At 34.6% G+C, this 14,383-nt stretch overlaps 1 protein-coding gene across 18 annotated transcripts in view; it reads left to right on the top strand.

Annotated features, from left to right (window-relative positions):
- LOC106881394 (F-BAR and double SH3 domains protein 2) overlaps positions 1-14,383 on the top strand; it is a 178,842-nt gene that overhangs the window by 117,141 nt on the left and 47,318 nt on the right. For 10 of the 18 annotated variants that reach the window (XM_052973713.2, XM_052973712.2, XM_089364913.1 and 7 more), the window contains exons 12-15: positions 7,767-7,859; positions 9,520-9,571; positions 11,900-12,012; positions 13,458-13,703. In XM_052973713.2, the coding sequence (XP_052829673.1) occupies positions 7,767-7,859; positions 9,520-9,571; positions 11,900-12,012; positions 13,458-13,703 (504 nt within the window). The remainder of the gene's footprint in view (positions 1-7,766; positions 7,860-9,519; positions 9,572-11,899; positions 12,013-13,457; positions 13,704-14,383) is intronic. The other 8 variants (XM_089364914.1, XM_052973714.2, XM_089364919.1 and 5 more) reach the window with 2 other exon arrangements.

Here is a 14,383-nt window from a genome sequence, read left to right as displayed (position 1 = left end):
CAAAAGTGACCAAAAGAATATGTACCATACTTAAAAAATATTAGTACTAGGGACAATTTGTTTGACTAAAACCTTTCAAGTCAGTGCCCCAGTATGGCCACAGTCAAATGACTGAAACAAGTAAAAGATAGAAGATAAGAAATTATTAGGTACTGAATTTCTACTTTCATTCTAATAAACATTTTAAATTTGCATTTGTACAGTTGTGATCATTCAAATGATTTTATATCATTCTGAACTAAAGTAAAAAAAAAAATCAGTCAAATACAGTCATTTCAACTGAATATTTATTCATAACTGTCACATATATTTATTCTTGTAAAATTTCATTTCTTTTCCCTTTTAAGCAGATGTACTTGTTATGAAATATCTAAAAGAGTCTAAGACATTTGCACCACCACCCCCTGCCACGTGGACAGTAACCCTCCCCAAGGACAATTACCCCTGAAGACAACAGATGATGATTTAAAACTCCTTGATATATTGGAGAGGGGATAATTAACCAATGGGGGTAATTATCCAATGGGGGTAATTATCCAATGGGGGTAATTATCCAATGGGGTAGTTATCAGGGAGTATTGTCCTATGAGGGGTAATTGTACTAGCAGGGTAATTGTCCTGATATGATCTAAAGTAATTCCAGAATTAAAAATTTTGCTGTGTCTGTGAAGGGTCATTACAGCAATGATGAGCACAGACACTGGTTCAGTTTCACTCCTTTGTTTATTATTCATCAATTTATTGGCTATTTAACTAACTAATCAACTGATTATTTATTTAGTTAATCAATCAATTAGTTGTGTTTGTCAAAGTCCTTTCATCACCATTCACAACCTCTTCAATGGTATGTACACTCTCTACTCCAAGGCAGTTTCAGATCTGTCCATCTATTCCTTGCTAGGATGTAATGACTGTAAGTCAGTACTTGACCATTGGCAAGGTTGTGTGATCAAGAAGTTTGCTTTGTAATCACATGGTTCTAGGTTCCACAACACCGGCACACAGCACTTTGGGGAGGCATCTTAGTCTCAGGTTCACTATTATCTTGGAAATTAGATTGAATAAACTGAAACTTGTAGAGAAGGCTGCCATTCAGTGTTATGTGTACAAGTGTAAATTTATGTGAATATCTTTAAATTATTTCAGTCAAGGGTTTTAGTTGAACAAATTAATCTTAGTACTTTATTTTCTAAATCTGATACTTGTCCTATCTGTATCTTTTGCTGAACCACTAAGTTATAGGGGGATATAAGCAAACAACACTGGTTGTCAAGTATAATTCTCCATTCTTTGTTATGATGTCTTGCGCGTGTGTGTGTGTGTGAGACAAGCCTCTTTTGGTTTCTATTTATCAAATCCACTCAAGGCTTTTGTAATCCCAAGGCTGTGGTACAAGGCACATGCCCAAGGTGTCACACAGTGGGACTGAATCCAAGATCACATGGTTGAGAAGCAAGCGTCTTACCCATACAGCCATGCCTGTGGTATTTTATATTCTCAAAGAGTTGTAGTCCAAAACATCGGTGAACTCAGGCATTCTAAAAATTAAAATCGATAAAATAAGTTTCAGACTATGATCAAAGTAGCTGACTCAAATCATTGATGGCAATGCCCCATCATGGTTACACTTAAGAACCAAAACCAATAAATCTTTTATATATAACTATAACATTAAAATAGTCCTTGAAGGTATAAAACACTAACATTTTCTTGACTTAGTTGAAAGGTTCAGCTGCTTGTGTTCCATAGAGTTTGGCTTCCAAAAGGATAACTAAACAGTACCTAATCCAACTAAGATCACTGGAAACATTTTCAGAGCTCTTCATTTCTAGTTAGATGCATTTGATACTATACAGTTCTCATAAGTCAGTATAGTAATATTAATTCATGGTCAGTATGGTACCATTAACTCATGGTTTAAATTTCATCTATCATCTTATTTTCCAACCGTCTCTTTTCTAATGGTCTTCATACCACTGTTTCACTAAGATATAAAACCATGGAATGTCAACATTTGTGCACATACGTACATACACGCATACATACATACAGAGAAATACATATGAATGTACAAGTTTTCATACTGTTCTCCCTCTCGCTTTTTCTCATTGACTCAACAGAGAATCCAATAGATTATGGGTTGTCATAGAGCTAAGTTCATGGAGTGTCCACATTTTTTTTTCTTGGATACATCAATGACCCATATATTATATACAAATATGTATTATCAATACTTTACTGATGCTATCAATCAATGAATCACTTAAAACTATAAATATGAAAAAAAAAATCAATAAAGACATAAAATCTAGACAAGCCTGTAGTGCATAGCTTCCCAAAGTGGGCGATATCACCTACCAGTCGACAATTTCAATTTACAGGTGAGCGATTGGGCAAACTTCTTGAAAATGGTGGATGATTTGAAATTTTGGTGGACAGTGTGAACATTTTGTGGGTGACAAAGAATTCTTAGAAATCAAGTCTGCATTTACCTATATCTAGGCATGCCTAGAATAAGGATGTACTTTTATCGATTTGACTACTGGCATGAGATGTCCCTTTGTATTTAAAAAAAGCGGACTTGTTTATCAATCAAATATCTTTGTCACACAGTCATTGAGATGGTTGTCATATGTGCTAAAAATAGTAGTGAAGTAGGCCTAGGTCTTAAATCACGCTTCACCACAGTTTCTCTTTTTTGCATAATCCTATGAAGTCCCACGTGTAGAATATAAATTTGCAAACATTTCCTGAAAGCTCCAAAAAATAAAAAAAGTTATGAGGGGTTATATGTCATGTGTAATTCAGTGGTTTCATATCAAAACACAAGTACTATTTTCAGGATGTTGACAAAATCTGCAGGCACACACAAAACGACAGCTTTGAAATTGTGTTTCTTAACTGGGTGAAAATGATCAAATGATTATACTAACCACTATAACTTTTTAAAAACATTTTTCTAGAAAAAGTTGAATAACTCCAGCAGTTTAGCTTGGAAAGGTATATTAATGTGCCAAATTTTAAAATTTCCGATAAACTTTAATTTTTGAAATGCTGGCAGCCAAACAAACTAGATCCGTATTTGCTCCAGTAAAGACGTGTCATCTGACTCTGCTCTATTGACTTCTTCTTCTCTTTGGGAATACATTACTGCCTTTTCACTTTACTGATAGCTCCAGTCAAGAAAATTTGTCGACAGTACAGTAGTGATTATTTATTGTTTGGATTTATTCCCTCTCCTCAGAACTTTCAGTTACAAATGTGCCTTCTTTGCCATGAAACATTGACCAACGAAGCAATGAAACCTTCATGCCTGAAATATCACTTTGATGCAAAGCATTCTGACAAGATGCACAAGCCATTGTCATACTTTTTGCAACTGAGCGCCTCTTTCAAAAAGCAAATACAAACATTCAACACGCTACTCCAGAAAACTAGTAAACAGGAGAATGACAGGTTGATTGCATCATACAACATTGCATTACTTGTTGTTAAGTCTGGGAAGTCTCACACTATTGGAGAAACATTATTTCACCCAGTTATCAAAGAGGTTTTGTCAACTGTTATGCATGAAAAACCCGATAACATTATGAAAAAGATCCCACTTAGTAATAACACAATTTCTCGGTGCATTGATGAAATGGCCAGTGATGTCAAACATCAGCTCAATATTCTCCAGCATTCTGAATCTTCTATACAAGTCAGCTGTTGTGGACAATCAATGTTTGATGATGGTATATGTCCAGTATTTCAGTGAAGACCTTTAATCTTGTGAGGAAATGCTGTTCACAGAGAAATTGCCACTTGATTCAAAAGGTGCAACAGAGGTTTTTCATCTCTCTTAACGTATGAAATTTCCCACCAGGTACTAACTGTTCATTGCTTGGCACACTGGCAGCATTTTGTGGTAAAAAATATGAATGGTAGATTGAATGATGCACTATAGTTAGTTATCAAGACTGTAAACAAATTGAAATTCAGTCCCTTGTCTGTTCGAATTTTCTATCATCTCTGTCTGAGAAATGATGAGGACCATACTAAACTCTTGTACCATACCGAAGTGCAGTGGCTGTCAAAAGGAAACTGTTTTACGCTTTGTTGAACTGTTTCATATAATCATATCTTTCTTTGAAGATACTCTAATATCCGCTTCATTGATAGTTGCAAGTCATGAAACTAAATGATTTGAATAAGTTATTGCAAGGAAGCAGAAAAACTCCTGTTGATTGTAAATCATTTACAACTACCTTCATTTCAAAATTGGTGCTGTATAAAATTGACATTTCAAAACGTCAATTCCCTCAATTTCCACAACTTGATTCTTTGAAAGATGAATTGATTGATGCGGATTTAACTACATATTGCAACTATTTACAATCATTACATGATGGCATGGTGGAGTGATTTCAAGATGTTATTGTGCTGAATATTTCAAATTGGTATAGCAATCCATTTGAGGTCAATGAAGTTGATTGTGAGGACAATGTTTAGGATGAATTGATAGAATTACAAAATGACGATGACCACAAATGCAATATCACCATAATGGCAAAGAAGGTTTATGGTACCATCAAAGTATATTAAATTCCTACCCCAATCTGTGAAGATGTCTGAAATTACTTTTGCATGCCTTCCCTACCTCGTACCTGGTTGAATCTGGTTTTAGCCATGTTGGAACTTTACTTTCCTATAAAAGAATTGGACTGGATGTAACACAAGGAGTCTTGGCTAAAGTTGACAAGTTTGAAATCAAATGTATAATGCACTAGCTGCATCGCACCAGACACATGGTTCTCATTAAAAAGTTGTATTCTTTTTCTTTATAATACAATCGTTAATTATTTTTACATCAGTAGTTCTGGTCAATGGTTCATTTGGGGAAAATAAAAATCAGTGTAACAGAAAGCGCAAGTTTACCGAAGTTAATCTGTCTCCATAATATAGAGTTAACATTAGAATTTTATTCACACTAATGCCGAAACTAAACCTACAATAAGGGATTTGTAAACAACTGTATATTTAGTCCAAACAGCATTAACTGGGCAATGAGCCTATGATTATAGTGTGTGTATCAAATGATACAAGGGAGGGGCGTTCTCCTAGGGGATTTAGTGTTAGGGAGGGTTGTGTCAGGGTTTTTTTAAACAGGTGGGCGACGGAGCATTTTTTGGCCAATAGGTGGGTGATATTGCAATTTAGCACAAAAAGTTTAAGAAACACTGCTGTAGTATGTCCTTCACTGTATTCAAAACTTTTAATCAGTGTTTTGTGTACAAATGTAAATTTCTGTGAATACCTACATCTTTTATCTTACTTATATCAGTCACTGGACTGTGGCCATACTGGAGTACCATCTTCAAAGATTTTAGTCAAACAAATCAACCCTAGTACTCATTTATTAAACCTGGGACTTATTCTATCAATCTCTTTTACTGAACCACTAAGTTATAAGGACAGAGACAAACCAACACCAGTTGTCAAGTGGTGGTGAGAGACAAACACAGACACACATACACACACTCACACATATATATGCAGGGACTTCTTTCAGTATCCATCTACCAAATCTATCCACAAGGCTTTATACAATATTAAAAAGCTTTTAAAATCATACAGATTTTTATTTTCTACATTTGCATATTTGATGTTAAAATGTATTTTTAGTTTACTGAAAACATGGCATCATTCACAATCATTTCTCCATAATCACTCTCTTTTCCCCACACTTTGTTGAGGAGTTGAATTTTTCATTCACAATAACTGTGGATTGGAGTTATTATCATCATCCTTGCACATGTTCAGTCCACTGCTGGAAGAATGCCTCAGTATATTCTTTCCACCAACCAAAGACTAATGTTTTCCTCATCCATATTTAGGTGCTGAAGAATTTAACTAAGTCTTCATTCCAACTTCTGCATGGTCTTCCTCTCCTTTTTTCTGAACTTGGTGTCCACTCTGTCAATTTGCTATTCCATCTATTATCCTCTCTTCTAGACACATATCCCACAAAGAACATTTCAGAATTTTTATTTTCCAGATAATATCCATTAAACCTGTTGCCACTCTTATCCTGTTGTTTCTCTTCTTATCAATTTTGTTAATCTTCAACATTCCCCTTTCCATGGCTCTTAGAGTTGCTTTTCATTTATTTTCAATGTTGTTGTTGGTAGTCCATGTTTCTGATGCATGCACAAAGGCAAGCAGCACACGCTGGTTGAAGACCTTTCTTTTGAATCACATAGAATTATCATACTTATATCACATACCTGTAAGTCTGTCTGTACTAGATAGACTAAAAGCTAAAATATCAGGACACATCTTGCTGTTGGAAGATGTCCTGATATTTTGAAGAGCTTTTCATTCATCATCACTTCTTTTTTTTTTTCATTTAATGTCCGCTTTCCATGCTAGCATGAGTTGGATGATTTGACTGGGGACTGGTGAACCAGATGGCTACACCAGACTCCAATCTGATCTGGCAGGGTTTCTACAGCTGGATGCCCTTCCTAACACCAACCACTCCGAGAGTGTAGTGGGTGCTTTTACATGCCACCGGCACGAGGGCCAGTCCGGTAGTACTGGCAATGGCCACACTCAAATGGTGTTTTTTATGTGCCACCTGCACAGGAGTCAGTCCAATGTTTTGTTCATACCAGTAGGGCGAAGCTGGAAACGATCGTGCTCAAATGGTGCTTTTTACGTGCCACCGGCACGGAAGCAAGACCACTGCTCTAGCAGTGATCCCGCTCAGATGGTGCTGTTAGCGCTCCACTGGCACAGGTGCCAGTCATCGAATTTGGTTCAGTTTTGATCTTACTTGCCCCAACAGGTCTTCGCAAGCTGAGTTTAGTGTCCAATGAAGGAAGGTTGGCATGGGTGTCAGTCGTCGAATTTGTTTCAATTTCAATTTCGATTTCACTTGCTTTCGATTTCACTTGCCAATAACTTATTTGATCACTGAATATTTCATTAGTGATTGATTTACATACTAAGTCAGCAGGTCATAAGTGGAGTAACTAGTTTCAATACCTTCTTCCCACACTCAGCTCCATGCAAACATAATAATTGTCTGGCAGTTATTAAAATGTTGGATTCATTTTAATCAGTGGTTCCCAACCTTTTCACTATCAAGGACCCCTTTTATTTATATGAGTTTTCCCACAGACACCTTTTATTATATATTTTTTTCTTTCTTTTCTTTTACTTGCTTCAGTCATTTGACTGCAGTCATGCTGGAGCACCACTAAGTTACAAGGACATAAACACACCAGCATTGGTTGTCAAGCAATGTTGGGGGGACAAACACAGACACACAAACATACACACACACACACACACACACACACACACACACACACACACACACACACACACACACATATATATATATATATATATTATATACGACGGGCTTCTTTCAGTTTCCATCTACCAAATCCACTCACAAGGCTTTGGTCGGCCCGAGGCAATAGTAGAAGACACTTGCCCAAGGTGCCACGCAATGGGACTGAACCCGGAACTATGTGGTTGGTAAGCAAGCTACTTACCACACAGCCACTCCCGATATATATATATATGAAATTTTGAATTTAGTTCACGGATCCTCCAGTACTACCTTTGTGGACCCCTGGTGGTCCACAATCCATATGTTGGGAACCACTGATTTTAATGATTAAGACTCTCTCCCCAATGCACACTTCTTATCAATGAAAATCATGCCTATATCCATGCTAATGCAATCATTTTTTTGCATTTTGTTTCAACAGAGTGGAGGGGCTGGTACAGAAAAAAGTGACAGTGCTGGTCAAGACACTGAGTCCCAACTAGAAGAACTGAAACAGAATATGAGAAGGGCTGAAGTAAGTATTTTAAGTTTATGGTAGAGCAAAGCTGCATACTTACTGTAACTGTTAGTTTTTTAAACATATTGTATTTAGTTGTGTATAATGCAAGAAATTTAATACAAGATATCAGGATCCATATTGTGTTGTAGCATTATACTTGAATATAGAAAATGGAAAAAAAACATGAAATATATATCTGACTTTTAGGTATAAAAAGTAGTAGTTTGATTATATTAGACATCTCATTTTACCAAAGGAAATATGGTTTATCATTTTTAACTTATGTCTTTGCAAAAATTAGGAATAAGAATGCAATTTATGTTCTAGTTTAATTTATTTAACATCGACCATATTGCTGAAGTTTTACTTCAGAAATATTTCCTTGTTATCAGAGAACAAAGATATAAAGTGATTGAAAATAAACTGGGAAATTGCCTGTGTTATGTAAGTAAATCATTCAGAAAATATATCTGGAAATGGTTTTGAGTATTAGAAATGGAGAGAACTCTTAGTTACAATATAACACTGTCATCAAGAAATTCTAAAAAGAACCTCATTTTCAGAGAACTGAGGAACTCTTTCCAAAGTACAACAGACAACATTTCTGTAATTAGTCTATACTTTTCAAATTATACTTCACCAGTTATTAATAATGATTTAATAAAGCCCTCCAAGTGAGTAAGGAAATAGTGTAAAGTAGGAAATTAAAAATGTTAAATTCTATCATCCACTTGTTCTTTAAAAATTAAGATGATGAACCAATGAATTAAACTCCATGTAATCTTTCATTAGCAATCAAATCTCTCTCAACCCACACTCTGCCATCTTGAAAAAGAGGACACAATCAATAATGTATTTCTATAAGATCATGGCTGAAACATCTTTCATCACTAGTCTGCTAGATCAGGGTTGACCTGATGCTAGACAAAAAGAAGCTATAACAAAAATAACTGGCACTCTGTCAGTTACAATGACAAGGGTTCCAGTTGATCTGATCTATGGAACAGCCTGCTCAAGAAATTAATGTGCATGTGGCTGAGCACTCCACAGACAAATGCACCCTTAACATAGTTCCCAGAGAGATTCAGCATGATACAGAATCTGTCAAGGCAGACCCTTTTGAAATACAAGTACAATTCATTTTTGCCATCTGGGTGGACAGGAGCAACATGAAATAAAGTGTCTTGCTTAAGGACGCAACGTGCTGCCGGGAATTGAACTCACAATCATGAATCGAGTACCTTAACCAGTAAGCCATGTGATTTCACTATGATAAAATTGTGAAAATAAATAAACTCAGGCTGTAACCATACGATTATTACTCTTAGCTCTGTAGGCTGTTGGGACACAGTTATAGATTCTGTCTTTTGATAGTAATTCAAGGAAGTTGTTTTCTAGTGCTTTCTCTGAGATGGTTTCAGTTTCAGCATTACAAGTCAACAGAACATTTGTTAATATTAGTGCTCCCACCTCACCCCAGTTAAACAGTTATAAACTAAAGTTTTAAAGTTTCAGCATCATTACTAGTTATATAATGCAGTTCTAATGATGTAATATGGACCTTTAACCTTTCAGCCGGTCGAGTGGCACCTGAATGATGTGACTAGTTATGATGTATAAGAATTTCATCAAATTTCAACCTTTCTAATGACTTTTCTGTGTTAATTTGTTACAGACAGCAAAAATGAAGGCTGAAGCACGAATTGAATTGCTAAGAAATATAGGAAGTATGTTAATTAAATATTTTTACAAAAATAATCCATATTCTATCACACCTACAGTTTAAAGTGGTTTTGTATATACATTTTAATTCATTTAAATGAATGCAAAAAAAGAAAAGAAAAAGACAGGCATAAATTATTTTATTGATGTTTATGTGTCAGTGGAGTAATTGGAGTAATTGGAGTAATTTGTTGTAATTCTAGATGTATGCAAGCAAATAAATGGCCTTGAGTAAAAAGGATTCTGATATAAATATGTGTATTCAAACTAGTCATAATTATTCTTTCAAGGCTAGACCAGATCTAATATCAAGTTAGTAGAGAAAGAATTAAGCAGTTTAGTTTTTATACAGACAACTTAAAAAGCACCCAGTCCACACTGTATAGTGGTTGGCATTTGGAAGGACATCCAGCTGTAAAAATCATGCCAAAACTGACCTCGCCTGTGCGAGTGCCCCGTAAAAAGCACTCAGCCCACTCTACTGAGTGGTTGGTGTTAGGAAGAGCATCCAGCCATAAAAACCATGCTTAAACAGATGCAGAAGCATGTTGCAGGCTCTTGCCTGGCCAGCTCCTGTCAAACCATCCAACTTATGCTAGCATTGAAGGAGGACATTAAACGATGATGATCAATAATAACTCACAGATTAATTGTCTAATATATCTGGTTGGCTAAACAAACATATGTAACAACAGTGAAACTAAAATGCTGTCTGCATGAAATCACTATAAATTCTTAGTTTTTGTGGTAGTGTTCAATAAGATATGAAATTTTACAACATACTCTGTTATGCTGCAATAATCAAATGTAAAAATTTCATTTCAAAGAATAAATAATATTCTTTTTCATCTCTAGAAAATTATCAGTTGTCTAGTTTTTATTAGGTTGTCATAGTTAGGAGTTCATTGAGGTTATTTTAGGATCATTTTCTAAGTATGCTATTTTGAGAAATATTTTATCAACAATAACATTATTAATAAAACAGGAGCAATTTGTAAGATAAGGATAGACAGAAAGAGAAGTGAAATAGCTAAGAAGATAAAAAAAAATAATGTAATATGCATGGGTTGGTAGCATGTACCATACTTTCACTGATTGTTTTGGGAGCCTATGTAGTCATGAGTAGACATAACACCCTCTTAGCCTTTTTACTCTTGACCCAACAGAACATCCAGGGTATGAATGTTGGAGAAAGGGAAAGCTGCACCAAAACTTAGCTGATATTTTTTATAGCTGAGTAGACATGAACAGCTTGAAATGTAGTGCATTGCTTGAGAAACAACATGTCACCTGCTCCAGGAGTACTCTCAGAACTAAAAGGAAAAACCCTAAGCCTCCTATTCTTTATTCAGCCTAAATAAAAAATATATATATTTGGGTGAATCCAAAACAGTTACAAATAATACAAAGACTGGTATGTCTTCAAATTTTTCTTTTAATTTTAGCAATTAATTATACTGTTAAAGTTGAAAGAAAAATTTGAAGATGTACCAGTCTCTGTATTCTTTGTAATTATTTGGGATTTTCCTGAAAATATTCATAATCCAGCAAAGTGAACCTGGATTTATCCATCAGAAGAATTACAATAGGATTGTTCACCCTAAGCAATTCTTGATGCTTCTTACTACTTGATGTGGTTAGCCAGAACCTAGACTGTACCTGAGAACTTTTATGGTACCTGCCTGTATAATTAATCCCTATATACTCATTGTGTGTGTGTGTGTGTATATATATATATATATATATATATATATATATATATATGAGTGAGTGGGCACAAGAAAGAGGCACTCAGCACATTAGTAGTAGTTACATATGTTTTTATTTAAAACAGTTTGATTCGGGCCCCATGCAACTTAAATTTTTGTGGGCTCGGGTGGCCAAATGGGGAAATGCAGAAAGTTCAAGGTTGCTACTGGAAACTGGGCTGTTATCAGTCAAGGCAGATCACATGGGGTTGTTGGAAATATTTCCAACAACAATAGCCATCTTGGACTTCAAGTTCTTAACCTATAATATTGCCTGCATTTAATTGATGTTAATAATTAATAATATTGCCATTTGTTTAAAATTAGTTATCTTTACTTACATGAAAGATTAGTTTTAAAATTTAGTAATTTAGTTAAGACATTAATTAAACCATCAGTTGTTTTAATGTATTGCTTATCATTAAGTTTTCTTATGTTTTAAAAAAAAAACTGGAAAATGTTACTTTTGAGAACAGTATTAAAAAGTCATTATTTATTTTATATATCAAGAATTTCTTATTTCTAGAGTTATGCTTTCAACTAATGTATTTATATTTATTTTTCCCTTGCTTCACTCTACAAAAGTTAATGTTGATGAATGGCTTACCAATGCACAAATAGATAGTCTTGCTGCGGAACCAGATGCTGTTTCTCGTACACCTAGTCAAGCATCGGTAAGAACTGAAAGTTCCAGTGGAGTAAGTAATTTAACCTTGCATTTTGATGGAGTTTTGTGGCTGTAGTTGTAGCTTTTATTATCAGTTTCATAAAAGCCCCACAAAAATTATATATAATACATTCAAGTATCTCAAAAGGGAATAGATAAGAATAGGTATTATTGAATTTAAGGTTCTCAAATTTTGTAATTCTTCATTAAGATAAACAAAAAAATAACTATCTCTCAGTGGTTTAGTTGCATTGCATTATTTCTTTGACTATGCCAAAGAGAAAAAAGAAAATTCTAAAAACAAAACAGCCTAATAAAACTAAGTTTAGTTTTATAAACACATACATACAGCCAAATATAATACACACTTGTATAACAATAAGACAATACATATCTAAGTGTAGTCAAGATGGTGCCCCAGCATGGTCACAGCCAAATGACTGAAACAAGTAAATACATATGTACGTATGTATGAAGATGATTATCACTGCAGTTAGTATACACAGAATTTTTTTGCCTGAATTTTAATCCCCGGTCATTTGTGCATCTTTCTCCTATTCTACAATCCCCTTTCCTGAATTCAGTGCTATTCATTTTCCTTCTATCTAAAAGCTTAACTATAAAACAAGGAAAAAAATTCTGGATAGATGTTTGCTTTCCCTTGACTGTTTTCTACAAGTCTCCCAAACTTCCAAGTCTTGAATCTTATAATTCTTTTTTTCATTTCATTGAATGATATAAGATAATAAATCAAATCATAAAATACAAAAGCATTCTTTTAATTTACATCAAATATGGATATTTCAATATTTAAATAGAAAGATAATAAAAACCACTTAACAATGCAAAAGTTAGAGAGAAAAAATTAAATTTTCACAAGCCTCATCAACCAGTGTCTCATCGTTTGTAAGATTTAGGGTTAATAGTCTGCAAGAGCCACTTTGAAGCAGACATAGTTCATTTGAATCTGAGTTGATTGGAACAACATGAAATGAAATACTTTGCCTAAAGTTACAATGCATCAGAAACAGAACACACAACATTATTATCATGGGTCCAGCAGTCTAAACACAAAACCATGCTCCTTCACAACCACAAGATTAAGGTTTTGGTAAGCTGAAATACTGGATTAATCTATTTTCTCTAACTTTGTGTTAAGAGGCTTTTATTCTCTGCAATTGTATGACTTTTCTATCTGTAATATCTCGCATCTGTCCGACTTTAAACTCTTGCATTTCATTTCGTTATCATATAAGGCTGTTAAAATTGCATATCTGCATTTCTTTTGTTTGCTAATTGATAATGAGAATGATGGAAACGTATCCTTCTATGTCTAAGATATCTCCAAACTTTGTCTTTAATTAATTTTCTTATTCTGCTGGTAAACAGAATAATACATTTCCAAAATGCTCTATGCTTGTTTGATGTGTATGATGAAATTGTTTGATGAATTTCCCCATGCCCATTTGTACACAGCCGACAGAAGAACCTGAAGCTACATATACACACTTTGATGATGACGATGACTATGTAGAAGAAGTTGCAGAAATAGAACAAGTTTCCATGAGCCCAGCTATCCAAAGTTCCTCATCCTCCAGACAATATCCAATTTATGCTCAAGCTTTATATACATTCCAAGCCACAAACTCTGATGAGCTTGGTCTGGAGGAAAATGAAAATATTGAAGTGATAGGAGATGGTGATGGTGATGGCTGGGTACAGGTAAGCATTTGGTAAGAACACTTTAGTGGTCACCTTGGTGGTAAAATATGCCTGGTTCACTACATAAATAAAACTACTGGAATCACAAGAAACACAAAAGTGACAGCCATGCATAGGGTAAACACCAGTCAAAATATCTTTCTAATTAGCTGCATAAAAGGTTTCATTATAAATTCAAAATTCCTACAATTTATTGATTTCAAATTTCGGCACAAGGCCAACAACTTTGGGGCAGAGGGTAAGGCAATTACAACGACCCCTGTGTCCAAATGGTACTTATTTTATTTTCCCCAAAAGGATAAAAGGCAAAGTCAACCTTGACAGCATTTGAACTCAGAATGTAATGATGAATGAAATGTCATTAAGCATTTTGCCTGATAGGCTAATGATTCTGCCAGCTTACCACGTTATTTCCTTCAATATATTAACAACAGCTATTAAATAACACTCAGAAAAATATTTCTTAGTATTTTCAAATTTTTATTCTTGTTACACAAATTAAATTTAAAAAAAAAAAAGGTCTTTAATCTGGTCCCTACTCACATGATTTTAGTAGTTCTTAAAGTTCTTAAAGTAGTTAGCATCACCAAGTTGTTTTATCTTTCCCTAATTATCTTCTCTTTAACCACATATTCAGATGGGGAGCAGGAGATATTAAGAACCTATGAAGTAGTAGTAGT

The sequence above is a fragment of the Octopus bimaculoides genome, chromosome Z (genome assembly GCF_046866305.1).
Source record: "Octopus bimaculoides isolate indiv1 chromosome Z, ASM4686630v1, whole genome shotgun sequence".
Taxonomy (NCBI): domain Eukaryota; kingdom Metazoa; phylum Mollusca; class Cephalopoda; order Octopoda; family Octopodidae; genus Octopus; species Octopus bimaculoides.
Note: the sequence above shows the minus strand (reverse complement) of the source record. Positions and strands in the feature narration are given on the sequence as shown.